A 19,677-nucleotide genomic window follows, 5' to 3' on the forward strand; every position below is an offset into this window, starting at 1 on the left:
AGTCAAAGGGCTACAGCTAAATTGAGCCTTGAGACTGACATTGAGTATTAGAGAAAAAAAAGCACCACCAATGAAATTGACAGAGAGTAATCAACAGGGCAGAAAGAGAAACAAAGTACAGCCCAACTAGCAAAGTGCCAAATTCAGCAGAGATCGTACCTGTAAGGTCTTATGAAGAGCAGAGTGCTTAATTCTCTGTTCCACATTGTGGGGAAATTTTTAAGTTGTTAGAGAAATGCTGAAAAATGCCAGAGGTAAATTCCATCCCCACCTCTTTTCTCTCTCCAATGAACAGAAAACTGGGAGAGATTCGTATTGTTGCTCTTAAAAGTGCAATCAGATTTTTTTTTCCTAAAGTTCCTGATCATATGACTTGTTAATCATGGAATCACTGCAGTTGTGTCATTAAAGAATTCTCCCATTATATTGCCCTTCTATTTTTAAACAGGTAAGATTCACTATTAAAAATAACTGGTGTGATCCTTTCATGAATTAGAACTAATGATCTGCTTCAAAGCTCCCTGTAGACAAAAGAGCAATACACAATAAAGAAATCGGATTGAGTTCAGAGTCACTCTGTGCATTACACTTATGCAAAATTCTATGTCAGTCACTCAATTCTCTAAGTTCTGAATTCCTCAACTGTGAAATAGAAGTATCAGTCATAGCTATGTCAAAGAATTTGCTATGAGACCCCAATTAAATAATGTATGCAAAAAAAGTTTTATAAATAGTAGAGGACCTTAAGAGCAAACCTTTAACATTAGTGAGTTTTAGATCAGCACACTTGCAAAAAGAAAAAATAGGATAGAAAAAGCTACAGAAAGTTTAGAGAATATATTTCCAAACTGCATCTATTTATCCTTTGCTAATTTAGTAAAAGAAATTTACTGTGTATCTTTACAAAGGAATTCTCAAAGTACTCAAAATTTTTAAGATACACGCAAAGATGGATTCTCTCAGCACTGCCCACACAACACCTGACTTAGTGTATTTCCTACACGAAAACAAGTCAAAAACTTTTTGGGGAAAAAAAGACATTTCTAAAATGAGGCCATTTTATAAAAAATAATTCTACAAATATTTTAGTGTGCTAGTAATTAAAAATTATGAAGAAAAATGTAAATTAAAAGAAATAATAGTGTTAACTCAGGGCGCCTGAGTGGCTCAGTTGGTTAAGCTTCCGACTCCTGATTTCAGCTCAGGTCATGATCTCAGAGCTGTGAGATCAAGCCCTGCATCGTCTGCTCCCACCCCTCACCCCAACCTGGCTTATGCACCACACTCTCAAGCTCTCTCTCAAAAAAAAGAAATACAGCGTTACTCCTATTTTCTTTCAGTAGTTTATATTTTGGCATTGATTTTCATGTTAATATACGTCATAATGTAATTATTCACTAAAAGTAAACACCCAATACATCCCATAAATTAATTTTTATAACTTGTAATTTTACCAAAATTGGCTCAGTGTATCACTTTGGAAAAAAAATGAAGTTTTAGGGTTAGTGCCATCTCACAAACATTTGAATAACCAGAATAAAATAATAGCTTTAAAGCAAAAAATAAATATTTTTTGTTTAATTAAAGATATATATTAAACTAAGTTCTCAATGTTTTAATCAACCTTTCTATGCAGTAATCAAGAAATCACACCACTGAATGCTCAAAGGAACATTTTATTTATACGTACAAGTAAGAAGACACAAAGCAATTTCCTGATCAAAAGCACTTCCATTTTAAATTGCATTTCCATATTAACTGGGGAAAAAAAATTTGCTAGCTGAGGACTGCAAAACTAAATTTTTGAAAACCAGGTGATTTAAAACAATCATGCTTCTCCGAAGATATCAGGAATCATTTTTTTTTTTTAATGCGGTGATGTACATTTCTAGATTACTAAACGTACACATTTGGCTGGAGCTGACCAGATGATTTCAACACATTTCAGAATGATACTTTTCACTGCACATGTATGGAACAAATATGTAGCATATTTCCATATTAGACATTTTTACAGATTACTTTCAATTCTTAAAATTAATTGTAGGTCCAGGTGCTGAAAATCCCAAATAACAGCAGAACATAAAAGAAAATATTTTAAATTTCTACTGGCACCTTTTCTTTCCAATCTTTCAGGAAACATATTCAACCAATGGAATCATGGTTTTAACTTCATCCCAGATTCTCCTTTAAATGCTTACCGTTCTTTCTTGCTTTGAGCAGTGACAAAGCATGTAATAGACTGCTTACATCCCATGACTCAGAGAGCCCTACCTGAAACAGCCTACAGAGTGTCAGGTAAGCGCCTTTTGAAAGAAGATTAATGACTATGATTTATAAAAGGAAAGAAGAAGATAAGCAGCTCAATATAAAATTTTATATTAAAAATTAACTTTCTAAATGATACTATATACCAGGAAAAACAAAATGAAATTAAAAAAAGGCACTTACCTCACTTCCCATAGACTGGTTACACGATCCAGCTGGGTCGATAGGACAACACCAGCTTAGTGGATGCTGGGATTTCACCTGGAACAGAAACTAGTGACCTATAACTTTAGCAGGTCTAAAGCCAAAGAAGCAAAAATCAAGTGTATAATTTATCTTACATTCTAAGCTTCTTTTTCTTGCTGCTATTTGGGGCTATCAGCACATAATCCTACAATTAGTTCACTTTAAAATATATATATATAAATTTTGTTTTGATTGGTCACCATTCAAGAAGACATCCCTTTGGGTAGCTAGGAATGCTGAACACCCTTACCTGCCCCTTAGCATCCTCGGGCATGGCCTTAATGTGCATTCTTTTTAAACAACGAATTACTCCATCATAAAACTGAACTGTGAATGTTCCTGAAACAGGAGCAAGTCAGAATCATTAGAAAATACAACTGAATCTTACAGCAACATTTGAAATCTAACAAGTAATGCCCTGACAGAAGTATATACACTGTAATTGCAGTAACTGCAAACACACCCATTAAGAACTCCCATCAAGTGGGTTAAAGTTTATTTTCCCTTTCCCTCTAATAAAATCATTATTTACAAGCATAAATAATATTTCTATAGGAATTATCCTTTGCTCTCTTTGAAAGTTTCTTTTTATTTTTTTCTTTGTATTTTTTTTATTCTTATGTTAATCCCCATTGAAAGTTTCTTTTGAGAGAGAAAGAACTGATATAGAGACAAAAAACCATTTACTCAAGGAGAGATCATTCCATTCACAGTACTAACGAACTGGCAAGTAAGAATCAGATCCACAGGCTTCTAAGCTAGAAAACAGTCCACAGACCATCTAGGTGAAAGTGCTGCTGTGCAGACAGACACTGAACTCCAAGCGGCTGAAGGCTCTGTCCACAGCAGTGCCCTAAGCAGCACAGCCGTAACCACGCCCCCAGCCCCACGCCTTCCCCACTCACTTATTCTGCTCTTAGGGTTTGAGACCCTGTTTGCACGACAGTCACAAAGCATATTCACTTTGGGTTACAGAGGTCATGCTTTCAAGTCAACAAAAGTCAGTATTACCACAAAATGTATAAACTACATAGATTTTATACTTAAGAAATTTCAATATTTTTCTATCATTTCCTGTACAAATGAGGGCTGAGAGCCATTTTAAGTAAACAGACACTTGACCTTTACAAAAGAAGTATAAACAATAAGTGTGATGATTACTATGACTGGCTTAGAAGATGGCACCAAAGCCAGATATATATGTACAAAGATTTTCCTTAATTTTCTAATTTGAACATCATTTGATTTCATCTTTTCTATAATTAGCATAATTCACAATATTGAAGACATAAAGATGTAGACCCAAGTTACTGAAAAAAACTAATCCACTGAGTAGCAAGGATATAAAAACACTGGGAAAATTGTGAGAATACCAAACCATACGTGCACCTTACACTACCATCACAACTGTTCTCTTCCTTCTTCATTAATGGCCTTGCAGAGGAGAGCAGGCTCCACACTACGCCAGCTGGGCATTCATCCCTCCCCACTGTTGATCACACTGTTTCGGCTCTCATGATGCCTTTCTCCTTTCCTCCCTCCAACCTACTCTTCAAGGATCAGCTCTTTAAATCCCACCCATAATATGAACACTCCCCCTGTTTCCTCCAGTTTACAAATCTGTCCCTCCTCTTCAACTTCCCTAAGACATATTTCAAACACCTAAACGTTCATTTTTGTTAGTTTTGTTTAGCTTCTACAGTGAACAGAAAGCCTCTTGAAGGCTTCCTTTGCTTTGTTTTTCTTTGGGGTCATGGGCTGGGCAGGCTCATCCACCATGTGGGGCATACAGACATCACAAAACAAATACCTCCAATGGAGATTTTTTAAAAAGAAATTACATCTGCCAATATTTCACTAAGGGCTCACTTAAACTCCTCCTGAAATGGCAGAAACTACACTAAGTGTCTTCACTCTTCCACTAATACGAATTTAATTTTCTGTATTCTATGCCCATTGACAAACGGGATAGGATAAAATATGGGGCCTTTGCTTCTGAGTGCATTACATGTGTGTGTATACGTGGACTTGTATATGCTATACTCCCAAGGAGCTTTAAGCATGGAGGCAAGGTCTCAAAGCTCTCCACTCTTAAAGGAACTGCTCTTCCTTAAAATAGAGAATGTTGTTTAATTGTGCTTCATATTCTTTTATTTTGGGTGGGTCCATTTACTATCCAACAGAATTGATCCATTACCTCCTCCTTTCCTTCCACAAACTGTTATTGACTGCCTATGTGTTAGGCTCTGAACTAGAAAGCTAGGGAGTGCACATGTGTAAGACACAGGGAGGATATGGGCTCTCAAGAAGTCTAAGTGCACAGTGAAATAAAGGCCAGACCAGAAAAGGAAAAGTAACCGGCAAACCTGACAACGGAGATGCCCCTCAACTCTTCCTGGAGTAAGGTGACTAGAGGTAGGTAGTAAAATCATAGCCATATATGTTATTTCCATTCCTTAAAGCAATAAATTGGAATAGGCCTTTGTAAAGTTATATCATAATTTCTAGCCAGACAGCAACGATTTACTTTTCCACACCTAACATTCTTTAATATATCTCTTTTTAAATGTTTTCCCCTTTTATCTGCTCTTAGCTCCCATTTTTTCTCAAGTTTATTACTTTAAATCTCCTCAGTTTAAATCCCTTCCACGGTTCCTTCCCATCACCTCCAAATAAAATTCAAATTCTGTAACAAGACATTGCATACACAGATCCTTGCTTCTCTCTCTCCCACCTCTTCTGATATTCTATTCCCTTTAAAGGACTCCCTCATTCCAGTCACACCAAAGTCTTGCAATTCCTAAAAAGTGAAAGGCCTCTCTTCTGTTCTTCTGCAATATACCATTTCTTCTGTCTGAAAAAGCCTTTCATTCCTTCTTTATCTAGCTGACTTGTTTGTCTTTCAGGTTTAAAGGAAGCATCCCCTTACTTAGATTAAATGCTCCTCTTGCAAAGAAGCTGTCACTCAATGTGTGTCTCTTCAGTGAAAAGAATGAATGAGTGGTCAAGTTTAAGAAATTGTTATAGAATACTAATGTATTACTGACTTGAAATATACACTTGTAAACTATTTTACAACTTTTAAAAGTGAGATTTTAAATAAGAAATTAAAAAAATAAAATATTTAAGTATATTCCTAATACTAATTTAAATACTAATTCTCAAGCCTTTCCAAGTTAATCAGTCTAGAAGTTCTGTTTTTTTCAATACATTATATGCCCAACAGATGTATTCGTCTTCGGTCACACTAACATACCTGATTTCTGTGTTATTTTCAACATTTGATCAGTTCAGTAATTTTTGCTCAATATCATATAAGATACCACAAAGGCTATTAGGAAACTTAACTTTCAATTTTATCTATAGAAATGAAGAAAACAGGGGCAGGGGAAAGATGCAATAAAGGAAACCCTCAAATTGATAAATTTTCACACTCTTTCCTCAGAAAACACTGTACTGTATTTTACTTCCAAGCTGACCTGATTTGAATTTCCTTGTATCTTTAACCTTCCCTCACATTCTGGTTGAACTGCTCATAAAAATAACTTAGCCGACAAACTAGAAACAGAGAAGAAGAAATAAAATGCATATAATGTAAGCCTGTGAACTGAATGCTGCACAATTTTAACCAATTATCTACTGCTCCTAAAGTTTATTTAGGCAGTAAGTAGATCAGGTGTCATGTTATTCTATATTTACAAATAAAATACTCCCAAAAAAGAATATTAGCAGGAAATTTATTAAGTCTGAAACAAAGAAAAGTAACAACCATATGTAACAATTACACAATTAATTAAAATTAGAAATCCAGTTAAATTTTACTATTAATCCCATTGTAAATCTCAGATTACTTCAAATACATACCTTCTTTGTTAATTGCTTCAATCTTGGCAGGGTAATAGCGACAGTCTGTCCAGCGAGCCAGAACTTCTTCTCCAGCTTTAAAATCCTATTTTAAACAACTTTTAAGATCAATACCATGTATAATAAATAAGCATTTCCTTTATAAAAATAAGCTTTTGTAATATTTAACAGAATTCCTTCTGAAATGTATCATTACATAGCTAGCAAATGGAAAAAGCTTAATACTTACAAAGAAATCTTCCTCATCTTTTAGCCCTTCTTTTCTCAATGCAGGTCTCTCCAGCGGTCGCAACCTATTGCTATCCCAGTAAATCCATTCATCATAACGATGACTCCAACGCTCAAAATGAACCAACATCTTGCCCTCCTCATAGTCAATTTTTTCAATTCGTGAAGGATACCTCCAAAATAAAAAGGAGCTTCGTATCAAGAGAAAATTCTTACATTTGTTTACACAAAGTATTAAAAAGGATAATTTAACTGAAATATTGCTTACCATTAAAACCATGAACAAAACAATATGGGTCCAGATTTTTAAACTACTGAACCAACAAAGTTTGTTATTTTTGTCTTTTTTTTCTTTTTAAATGATTGGTCTCAATACCTAGTGAAATAAATACTTCAATACACTCCCAATGGAAATATAAATTACTTGTACTGTTTTGGTAAGTAATTTGGAAACACGCTTCAAGAGCCTTAAACACATTCCCACTTTTTAACTCTATCATTACAATTCTGGAACCATATATACAAAATATTTATGATAACAAAGAAAATAGAAACCATCTAAAAATTTAGTTAGAAAAACTGGAGACTGTCTACAGCTATACAAACAATGGTATATCCATTGAATGGTATGTTATATAGTCTTTAAATGTGGTATTTACACATGTGGAAAACACAATGTGGAAAACGAAAAAAAGTAGCAGCACTGTGTTCAGAATTTTAAGTATGTAAAACAAATTTGTTTAGCAAAAACTACTGACACGTACATTTGTCTCTTTATGGCACAAAACCACTTTGTTTTTTATATTTCTCTACACTTTCCAATATTTTATAACGTGCATCAATGATAACTAGGGAAAGCTCAGTTAAACTAAATTCTAAAATATAAAAACATCACATTGTTCTGTCTTTATGTGTGATGATTCTCCTACTATAAATTCTAAAATAGAAATTAACTTGAAACTTTTAACATGGAAAATTGCTTCATCGCTCCTAATGTATCATATTAAATGTTCACAGATGACTCAAAAATTTTTAAAAAGTATCATTAAATAACCTTAAGAATTCAATAGCAGCACAGGGTAGATGATTCAGCCATAATAGTTTCATATTTTTGCTAGTTTTTGACAAATCTGGAACTTTTCTTCTCCATACAGAAAATTGGCTTTCACCATGAAGCACGACAGACCTTACATAACTTCAAATTTTAGGAACTGATTACTACGGGCTTTATACATCACTCATGCTAAACATTTCAAGGGCCCTGAATCCTTCTCTGGTGTATAGCTTCTTTCCCCACTTCAGTTTAATGATACTGAACTACTTGGGGCTTCCTCAAAAACACCGAGCTCTGTCAAACATTTGTGCATTTGTACACTCTGTTCTGTCTAGCCCTAAACTCTATCCTCCCCTTCCTTTTCTACTCCTCATTCCAGGCTTGGTTTAATGTGTAATCCCGTGTGTAAAGACCTCCCAGCTCCCTGCCCCAACTGCTCTCACTGCACCCACATGGCCAATAACCATCTCAGGGCAGGTTCCCAAACTGTGTGCTACGGAGCATTTATAGCCTTGCAACTTAATTAATACCCATGACCCACAAAAGGGTCTGGTGGTTAAATAGAGTGGGAAAATACTGGATAACAAGTCACACTGTTTTCTTTATTGAAAGGCTTCTTGGTCCCGTCAACATGGATAAAACATTTACTATTACCGAAGTAAAAGAAATAGGTAATCCTTTTATCACAAAACTCTTATTAACATTTCTTGTGATAGCAGAAATCTAAGGGACATGCTCTGGCCTGTGAGCTTCAAGGAATAACAGAGTCATGTCCATCCTTGTATCCCCTATCCCCCAACATCTAGTCCAATGACAGACACACACCGGCCACTCGGGGATTGCTCAGGACAAACAAGAAGTGATGTTAAAGACAATCTGTACATTTCTTCAGAACTAAGAAGGCTGTCGACGTTATAACCTTAGGTTAGAGCTTACTCTTCTCAGTCTTTTTTGGGGAATGAGTATGGATGAAGAAACGTTTTGTTAAAGAAAAGCATAAACATAACACCCTCCAGTTCCATCCACGTCATTGCAAATGGCGAAATAAGTCAATCAGAGAAAGACATGTATCATATGACCTCACTGATATGAGGAATTCTTAATCTCAGGAAACAAACTGAGGGTTGCTGGAGTTGGGGGTGGGGTGGGAGGGATGGGGTGGCTGGGTGATAGACACTGGGGAGGGTATGTGCTATGATGAGCGCTGTGAATTGTGCAAGACTGTTGAATCACAGATCTGTACCTCTGAAACAGATAATATATCCATTAAGAAAAAAAAAAGAAGATAGCAGGAGGGGAAGAATGAAGGGGGGGGAAATCGGAGGTGGAGACAAACCATGAGAGACGATAGACTCTGAAGAACAAACTGAGGGTTCTAGAGGGGAGGGGGGTGGGAGGATGGGTTAGCCTGGTGATGGGTATTAAAGAGGGCACGTTCTACATGGAGCACTAGGTGTTATGCACAAACAATGAATCATGGAACACTACACCAAAAACTAATAATGTATGGTGATTAACATAACAATAAAAAAATTTTAAAAAAAGAAAAGCAAAGCATAAACACAAGAAAACCCAGGGAATTAACATACTCCCCCAGGTGAACATGCCTACCCCACCCACTGAGCATCAATGCTTTAATGATTGTCTTTTGCAGTGTTGCTCTGATTGTATGTTTTTGCTCCTCCGGTTCTTTAAACATAAAAACTGGCACTAGCACTGAGGGAAGCCTAAAGGTAAGAATGTTCTTTGGTTTATTTTCCAGCATTCACTGGCCACTTCACCATTATAAAGACATTTTCTATCAATTATAAAAATGGATAAATTTCTAACTCCACATGTTTATTATCACATCTTTTTATTTTTGATCAAAATATTAGGGGTTTATTCTCTAGGTTCCTTCAAATTCAAATATAAACAACTCCACATATTTAAAACATTTCTCCAAGTGAGAATGGTCCACAGTAATAGAGTTAAATGTATCTTTATTTTCATAACTTGACTGAATTCGGCAAAGAGTCAGAATCCAAGTAAGTTCAAATCATTTATATCTGGGTTGCATTTTTAAGTAACTTAGAGTTTTGCGAAAATATTTCAAATTCCATTCACTGATAGGATGCCTGAGGTAACAACCAGACTAAAAATTATATTTGGGGGAACTGCTTCTGGATAATCTATAGCATGTTATATACACTTTACATAAGTATCTAGAGATTGATAAACTTCGGATGAAGGCCAAGAATTAAGTAACACAAATACCCAAGATTATCTCTCTTAATTTTTATAACATTTACTAATCAAATTTTGAACCTTAAATAAAAGTGCCATAAATATTACCATTATCAAGAATGACTAAGTTTCTGTTCATTCATTCCATATATATTTGGGCATCTAATAAGATTAAGGCACTTGCTAGGCACTGTTGGTACAGAAAAGGGAAACATAATTAACTCCTACCTTCAAGGAGCTTGCTTAGAGTCAGATAAGGAGAGAAAAGAATCAGAATATTTACATGTATGTTAGTAGGGTCTATGTTCTTTCCTTACTGAGTGTCAACTGCTCTTTATATACCTTATCTCCCTGGATCCTGGTAACCCCCCAAGGTATAGGTAACACAGTCCAAGAATACACATGGTAGAGTATTCATGGCCAAAACCAACTGGCACAAAAGCCTATAGGAGAAATGGGATAATGCCTATATCAAAGTAATTATATCATATATGGTAAACTGGTAAGTATATACAAAAATTTTACATAAAATGCTATTAATAATAGTTCAGAGAAAATTGGGGAATTCACTGAATGTTCTTGGGAGACATTATCTATGTTGGTCTTGGTAAGGAACTTCTAGGATTTAGACTTAATGAACAAGGTACAAAAAAAGGTAAAGTGTACACACTTTCAGTTAGCCAATCAATGTTCATTTACTTAAAACCAAGTTTAGGCAATCAGCCAAATAATGAGGATTCAGAGAGAAGCAGAATGAGGTTTCTGTCCTCAAGAACCTCTTGATCAAAGATTGGAGGGACAGTTCAAGGAAACCTGTTCCCTTTGGCTAAACTATACAACAAGCAGGGTGAATAAAGGAGAATAGTGGGACATCAGACTGGACTCATTAGCTAGGTTCAAACTGAAGGGCTTTGTAATAGCAAACTAACAAAATGCCCTGTCATTCTACAAACAATAGGAAATCCCTTAACTTGGTTCATCACTAACACCTCAGGAAAAAAAAACCCTACATCAAAATCTTTGCTATACATGTAAAATGCACAAAATGGCAACTTAACATAGAGTCCCTATATAGTGAAATGATCTCTCTGTCCTAGCAAATGGCCCACAGTAATAATGCCTTGATACACACAGTGAATGAAAAATACTGTTGAATAAATGTATTCACAAATGCCTATCTTGACCTAGAGCGACATTATTTTGATGCACAATTGTTTTATTATAATTGAGTATGAATGGAACGTAAAATTTTTCTTAATGAATTTGGAAGATCTAGTGATAATGTTTTTGTTTTGTCATCTTTTTAAAGGCTAAATCATGGAAAACTGTTAAAGTAAAGAAGTGAGTCCCAGACACTTATGACTGATTTGGGCAAAGATCTGAGAAGTGGGAGACTGGGTGGGATTTCAGAGTTAAAGCAATGAGGGCTAAGAAGAAAAGGAAACACCATGGTTGGCATTTCTTAAGGGTTCAAAAGAAAGAGACGGAAGTATGATTCCTCAGTGTGAGAATTCTACACAGAGCTCTCTGACCCTTATCATCTGTTACTTCAAAATATTGTAAAATGTTCACTATCGACATCCCCTACTATAATCCTGGTCTGAAACTCATGCATTGCTTAACTGATATTTACTTGTGTGGAAAACAAGGGATTGCCTTCATTGTTCTAGGTCTGCCTAGGTCTGGTGTCTTTTACACTTGATTCCGAATAAGTGTAACAAGCAAACTTAACAAGAAATATAATCCACCCTAAAACTGGTTATTAGGCTTAATGGAAACAAATAGCATTCAGAAATATTGGGAAGATTTGACAATGATCTTTGCTGAATTTCACAGAATTTTCATACATGCAATTCTACTATCATCATCTGTCAATTGACTCCTCAGGACCCTTTCTGAATTAGTGTGGTCAAAGTCCTGTAATGGTCAAGTTAAACTGTGGCTATAATTACTGAGTAGAACAAATCCATTACCAAGAACAAAAATTATTTTCTTTTTTTTTTTTTTAAAGATTTTATTTATTTGACAGAGAGAGACACAGCGAGAGAGGGAACACAAGCAGGGGGAGTGGGAGAGGGAGAAGCAGGCTTCCCGCGGAGCTGGGAGTCCAATGCGGGGCTTGATCCCAGGACCCTGGGACCATGACCTGAGCCGAAGGCAGGTGCTTAACGACTGAGCCACCCAGGCGCCCCCAAAAATTATTTTCATCTTCTCTGAACTCTTATAATGCTTTATTGCCTCATCTGAGAATACCAGCATTTTAACACTGTTACTGGTTATCTCCCACTTATACAAGACCGTTCAAAGTAGCAATATCTATGGATTCTAGACCAAATCCACAACCCATTAAGAACCAAATACTGACCAAAGAGGTTGGTTGTACAACGAATATACTGGATCAGTTCCCTACAGTTTCAACTCGAGTGTTGTCAAAACACAAAAAGAATATGAGAGATCTAAGGTGGGAATTACCATTACAGATGAATTGCTATACTAGCTCACCTGTTTTACATGGGCAGGTCCTGATTCACTTACATCAGGAGACCACAATGCCCTGAGACTGTATGTAAAATGCCACAGTTCATGTAGCTGCGAACCAGTATTCTCTTGAGGGGGAGTTACCAATTTCAATCAGATTTTCAAAGGGGCCCATGATTAAAAACAAAAATCTTTCTGGAAGGCAAGATTATCTATTAACACTCATAATATAGGTACTCCATTATCCTTGGAAGGAAAAAGAAATAATGGGCATGCAGCTATTAAAAAAAAATTATATTCAATATATTAACACTAAAACAATTAAAGATTATTTGAGCTCATTCTGATTTGTCATCTATTTTGATATATCCAGATCTTTACTTGTATTGATAAAGAAAAGTCAACCATGAGGAAATGACAAGAGAAATTCCTTGACACACTTATGGCCTAGGACCTCCTGCACTTAAGCCACCAGGCAGAGTTGTTAACTATTCGTTGATAGGTAACAATCCACTGAACAAGGCCAGACAACATTATTAATGTCCTAAAGACCATCCGAATTCACTCTAATAAGTGCCACATTAATCAAAAGGGAAAGTATTTTAAGACTTATTTATTTGAGAAAGAGAGAACACAAGCAGGGATGGGGGACAGAGGGAGAGAGAGAATCCTAAGCAGACTCAATCTCATGACCCTGACATCATGACCTAAGCTGAAGTCAAGAGTCCTATGCTTAACCAACTGAGCCAGCCCAGTGACCCCCACCCCAACAAAAAGGCAAAGTATTTTAAAAATTTGTCCCTTGGGGCGCCTGGGTGGCTCAGTCGTTAAGCATCTGCCTTCGGCTCAGGTCATGATCCCAGGGTCCTGGGATCAAGCCCCGCATTGGGCTCCCTGCTCGGCGGGAAGCCTGCTTCTCCCTCCCCCACTCCCCCTTCTTGTGTTCCCTCTCTTGCTGTGTCTCTCTCTGTCAAATTAAAAAAAAAAAAATTGTCCCAATAGTTATTCAAATTATGTATTTTAAAGAACAGTCATTTGTTTATATTGATAGAATAAAATTTCTATATACGTAACTTTAAAAATTGACAGTTCTTCATTCATTTAACCCAATAAACACTGAGTCTCTAATTCACTGTGTGCCAAACACTAAAGTAGGAATAAAGCTACAAATAAAAGTATTATTCCAATCAATAAACTCAAATTCAGGAAGGAGGGTAGAGAAAAAGAGAATCAAATAAGTGAACACAATTACAATACAATGTTATAGCTTAAAGAGTAAAGATATATTATAGTAGTACACAGAAAGAATACCTAAATTAGATGTTCTCCTAGATAAAGTAGGTCTCTAATTTGTAAATAGTGAAACACACTTGAAATCTGACTTACACATAATCTAAATGTTAGAGAAATTTAGGGAGTTAGGATTAACAACTCAAGACACTTCTGTGTATAAGGACTTCATAAGCAAGAAACTAATGTGTGTCATAAAAAATGACTAAAACACATTAGAAGAACTAGAAATACAGAGGTAAGAACTCCCTCACATACAAATGTCAGGAGGAGGATTATTTGCCAAATAATAAAAATTAATGTAGAATGTAATCCAAAACAAACATAATATTCTTATAACACAGTAACCTTTTAAAATTTTAGCTTCCCGGAAGCACTTTCAATTTATATTACGCTTTGTAATTTTCAAAAGCATTCTCTCACCCATTCAACTTACTGATTAAACTACAAGAACAATGTCATCTAGTATTATTATAGTATTTTTAGAGGAAGTGCTTTTAGGTACTGCATGTTAATTTGTTTCACACTTGAAGAACATACTGAAAACAAAACTCTTTTGATTAATTCAAACTTGACATTCCAAAATGAAGTACAAAAGAATCTAGACTTTCCAGAACATTCAGATAATAGCTTATATGTCAAAATCACATCTTCTCCAACACTGAATTCTAAGCGTCCCATGACATCATCCCTCCTGTCCTCTTTTCAGGAGCATCCACCCTCAGGACACATGTCCAGTACAAGCTGCCAGACCACCCTGCTGCCTAACTGTCCACAACCTTTGCAGGAAAGAACGGGTAAGATCCGAGTTAGCCACGTGTTTTCCTTTAGAACCTTGATACCGCCACCTTTCAAATTAAGGTTTCATTTCAGATCCCTGGATTCAAACTCCTACTGCTGTCTATCTCCCTAGCACCTCAATCTCCTGCCATGCCTACATTCATTCAGTCAGTTCTAACCAATCAAAGTGCCTACACCCACCTTTCTACTCATTACCATCTCCCAACGTAAGAATCAATTAGACTATCAAGAATTCCTTTCCTACTCTATCCAAAAAATGCCAATATCTTACCAGAAGTTTGTGTATTTCATATACTTCGTTCAGACTAATAGGACCAAACTCCTCGTTACTTAATTTTGTCACAAAACTCTAATCTCTAGCAGGTTGACATCCACTTAGTTTCTGTTTCTTAATATTTAGCACTTAGAAAATTATTTTACTACTACAGGTAGTTATAGGTGGTTTATACACCTATTGATTCAAGTTTTAAGGATTTACACTGACTCCTCTCTACTTAAAATAACCAATATTCATGCTGTTATTTTAAGTAAAGCTAACATTTACTAAGTGCCTCTGATGTGGCAAAAACCATGATAAGCTTTTAATAAGCACCATCTTGCTTAATCCTCAAAGAACCTTTCCGAGTTAGGTACTATTATTGCTCCCAATCATTAAAGAGAGGTCACAAAGGCTCTGAACAGTTAAGTAACTTGCTCAAGTAAAAATAGGTATTTAAGCAGTAGATCTCTGAACTGAGGTTTGTCTGTCCTTAAAGACGGTGCTTACATTCAATATATATTCTGCATCTTGCCAACTGGTGATTTTCAGCTCCTATCACACTTACTGCAGTGTTTCAAATATAGGGTGCTCTTACCAAGAGGTACTGAAAACAAAAATAAGATGAAAGTCAGATTATATCATGTTTTTCTTGCAAATTCAATTTTATATAAGTGCTTTTGATACAAAATGCCTAAAATTGGTTTTTGTTAGCCCAAAGACTATAGAAAACAGATTTTATTATACAGAACAAAATAAACATCTCCCTATACATAAAAAGGCTCTTGCTTTATTATTAAAATTTCTCAAAACAAAAGGTATACTGTATCTCAACTGTGCCTAAGTATGAAACATCATATTAAAATGAAAGAGTCTGAGAAAAGAAAGTAGCTTAACTTTTAGGGTGTTTCAAAATTGTTATAAAATAAATTTAAAAATTAAGATAGGAATCAAGGGGCGGTTGGGTGGCTCAGTTGGTTAGGCATCCAACTCTCTGTTTTGGCTCAAGATCTTGCAGTACTGAGATCGAGCCCTGCATGGGGCTCCATGCTGAGTGTGGAACCTGCTTAAGATTCTCTCTCTCCTTTCCCTCTGCCCCTCCCAATCCCCAAATATAGGAATCTAGAGTATGATTTGTTATAGAACTAAGAAAAACACTAAGTGACTTTAAAAATAATATTTACTAATCTAGTTCGACAAATATAATCCTACACTTAGTTTTTGCCTCATAAGTCACAATTCATTTGCCAAAATTTTCTAGAATAGTAACCACATCTCATGATATCCCCAAGACTTTGGGTTCATTCTTTACCAATCTGCCAAAATTCAACAAGCTTTGCTGGCTATCTTTAGGAATAAAATCATTTCATGTAAGCAGCTTTGTTACCTTACCTAACCATGATGAACTAGAACAGATTCATTTTTAATTAAAGAGGGTTAGCTTTTTGGCAATGAAAAAATACTTTTAAGACACATCGAGTATTAAATATCCAAATTTTCTTCAAATTCACTGCAACAATTCTCTCAAAGTTGAGTTAATTATAGTTACTGAAATAATGTAATACTGGTATATCAATTTCCAATTTAATAAAAAGAAAAGTTCTATTTGTTGACTAATGATCTATGGAAGGTGATAGTAGGAACAGTCAATAGATCTTCAAAATAAAAAGTCATATAAAAATACTAAAAACTAGGAACCTTATGAAGAATAGCAAAACTAAGCTGTCTTTTCAATATCAGTTAATTTGTTTTGAAATTTCAGGACTCTGAGAAACAAACGGGGGGTTCTAGAGGGGAGGGGGGTGGGAGGGATGGGTTAGCCCGGTGATGGGTATTAAAGAGGGCACATACTGAATGGAGCATTGGGTGTTATACACAAACAATAAATCATGGAACACTACATCAAAAACTAATGATGTAATGTATGGTGATTAACATAACAGTAAAAAATGTAATAAAAAAATGAGAAAAAAATTTTATACTACTGGTATTTAAAACTTAGTATTTTCTTCCTCACTTAAAATATCAACTAAAAACAAAATTAACTTTTCAGCATCTGTAGATACCAGTTCTGTCTACGCAGCAAAACTAGAACTGCTGAACATTTTTTTAGTAGAGTTGATTACCACCACAGATAAATTATTTCCCAATTAATGGCTCCGATCAACTCCCCATCACAAAATAAAGCATCTTCTACTTTGATGTGGCAAGTGTAAAATCTCACAATACACAGTAATAAAATTTAGCAGGAACAATGTCACGAACAGAGTTGGATGCATGCGATATACAACCACTGACCTTCAACCAAATGTCAGATAAGCAAATAAAACCATCTTCTCTTTCAGTCCAACCCCTGCCATTAAATGAGTATACACACGCACACACACACGCACCTGCATGCGCGCACACACACACACACACACACAAATAAGCCCGAGGTTCCTGAACTTTACACTACTATACATTTGTGAAGGAGGCTAGGAAATGATCAGCTTGAAAGCTTGATTCAAAGGTGAGCTTGAGAAGAAGAGTTTCTAGGACAGACAGGCCAGAAATTAACCTGCCTTGCAAAAGCTAATTCCACGGTACGAGAATGACAGAGGCATGCTGGACTCTCAGGGCCCTTCTATACACCAGATAGATACATATCATTAGAGAAAGTCAGGAATGAAGACAGCCTATGAACACTGAGCCCATTTACTCCCTGAAGTTGAGGCTCAAACTTCAGGGCGTCCATATATGAGGCAACAGGTTATAGCAACGAGGGCACCAGACTTAAGAGTCAAAAGAACATGGCTGCCAGATGACTTTTCTGACTTTTACTCCAGATGAACTGGAATAAAACAATTAACATATCCAAGCCTCAGATCTGTCATTTCTAAACTGGTAAAGATCATCCCATACATGAGGGGCTTCTTATAAAATTCAAGTGACATACTGAGTATTTCCTATATATCAGGAATCATTATAGAAGTTACAATCTCCCAATAGCAATTCAAAAGACTATTTCCCACCCTTAGCAACAAGGATCTAAATCCCAACTATCCAGCCATGTAGTGGTGAGTACAGAAATTTGAAGAGCAAGAAAACTGAAAAATATCAAAGTACAGGTAGGTCAGTATGCTCTTTTACTGAAAAACAGAAAGAAAAAAAAAGATTTTTGAATCATGCATCACTTTGCCAAGTATTTACATTTTACTTCTTCCAACTAACGTAAGTAAAAACAGACTATAAATTCAAAAATAATCCTGGATATTTCCATTGCTATCCAACTCAAAAACTTTATCTTTGGGTTAATAATTCTGTATACTCTAGACCAGTGGTCCCCAGACCAGCAGCATCAGCATCACCTGGAAACTTTTTAGAAAGGCAAATTACTGTGCCCCACTTCACACCTACTGAATCAGAAATTTTGGATGTTGGCCCAGTGACCTATGTTTAACAAACCTTTTGGGGTAAATCCCAGGAAGCTAAAAAGTTTGAGAATCACTCTTCTAGACTTCACCTGAATCACTTTCAAAATGACAGCATCAATGAACTTTGTAAAAGAATCAATTAGTGAACTGTTACCACATAGAAAGTTAGGGAGTTAAAGCATCCTACTAGTCAAATATACCTTTCCAAGCCAATAGTTATGATTCTAATTTCAAAATTAAACAATGCAAGTATTTAAATGAGTGGGAGAGCAGGCTGGAGAAAGGATAACAATTTATGTGCCCAATACCACTATACTCCAACCTTCAAAACACTATTTTTGTTCCAACTAGATTCACCTTTCTCTACCTTTTCAACTCATTTTTTCTCAAAGTTCTTTCAGTTACCAGCAGTTCTGAGCAAACTATGTATGACTTCTACATTTTGTCTTACTTCTGCCTCAAGTCTGTGTTATTTACCCATCCAAAACTGAGATTAAAAAATCTATCCTCCCTGAATACATGGAAAGTAGATAAAAGAAATCTGAGTTTCTAATTCAAGGGACCTGAAAGATTACCTAGTATGTCACACCCTCATCTTAAGCACATTAAAGCAGAGAACTAACTCTCCAAAGTCACATAGTTCATGGCAGAACAGCACCTAAACCCGTATCTTCTGACTTCCAGTTAAACTTACTTTTCCAAAATTCCTTTTCTCTCACCTTCCAAGAAAACTAAGATAAGCAAAAAAACTGAGCAAAGAAAAAGCTCTATAGAAAATGAATCAATGTAACAAAAGGAAGAACAGAGTAAGAACAAGAATCAGGTGTGTTTTATAATAAATACAGGTACTCTGACCCATGTCTAACCTTGCTTTCAAACATTTTTTGAGGGGAGAGGAGGGAGAAAGAAATCTTTACTGTTAAAAGTTTATGGGGCTCTTATTGGTGAAAATCTTAAAAATTAAGTAACTACAGTGTTTGTGCACTGATGCAGACCTGCTTGATGATTAAATAGAGCTGACTTAGATCTTAAGATTCAAAATTTGTGAGTTTCTGGATGTAAAAAATCTCAGAATTAAAAAAAAAACACACACATCATAGAGATTTCAATTTGAAATTCTCTGCTAAAAGAGTCCTTAATCTGGAGTCCACGGATAAGTTTTCTGTGACTACCCATAATATATAATTCAATATTTCTGGTATATAAATATGATTGTACATTTTTCTGAGTCTACAGCTCTAATTAGGTTTTCAAAGGTAGGTAGTGACTCAAAATAAGAATCTTTTTCAAATATACAGTTAGGAAAACCCAATATACAAAAATTTTATTCGTATTAGCAAAAGATTTCCTATTTTAAAAGTGTTCACCTAAGGTTTCTACAAATTTCAAACTCACCTAATGTAATTTAAAAATGAGACTGGTTTTTAAATTTGATCCACATACTACTTTTCAGGAGCACTCTTCTATTCCAAATATAGATAACACAACTTATTTCTATTAATGTTTGCCTTTGAGTAGCTAAATTCAATTAGAAAAAAAGCAACCCTTTT

The 19,677-nt window shown here is 35.6% G+C and overlaps 1 protein-coding gene across 13 annotated transcripts in view; it reads right to left on the reverse strand.

Annotated features, from left to right (window-relative positions):
- The window catches only part of PHF20L1 (PHD finger protein 20 like 1), an 82,315-nt gene that overhangs the window by 55,418 nt on the left and 7,220 nt on the right, over window positions 1–19,677 (reverse strand). For 7 of the 13 annotated variants that reach the window (XM_064587859.1, XM_064587860.1, XM_064587861.1 and 4 more), the window contains exons 3-6: window positions 6,608–6,779; window positions 6,379–6,463; window positions 2,765–2,853; window positions 2,452–2,541 (exon numbers count right to left, since the gene is read on the reverse strand). In XM_064587859.1, coding sequence (XP_064443929.1) covers window positions 2,452–2,541; window positions 2,765–2,853; window positions 6,379–6,463; window positions 6,608–6,779 — 436 coding nt within the window. Of the gene's footprint in view, window positions 1–2,451; window positions 2,542–2,764; window positions 2,854–6,378; window positions 6,464–6,607; window positions 6,780–19,677 lie in introns of those variants that run through there. The other 6 variants (XM_054512445.2, XM_045895853.3, XM_064587862.1 and 3 more) reach the window with 3 other exon arrangements.

This window comes from Mirounga angustirostris, unplaced genomic scaffold (genome assembly GCF_029215605.1).
Source record: "Mirounga angustirostris isolate CCGP_5_RB_7025 unplaced genomic scaffold, mMirAng1.0.hap1 SCAF_4, whole genome shotgun sequence".
In the NCBI taxonomy this organism is placed as follows: domain Eukaryota; kingdom Metazoa; phylum Chordata; class Mammalia; order Carnivora; family Phocidae; genus Mirounga; species Mirounga angustirostris.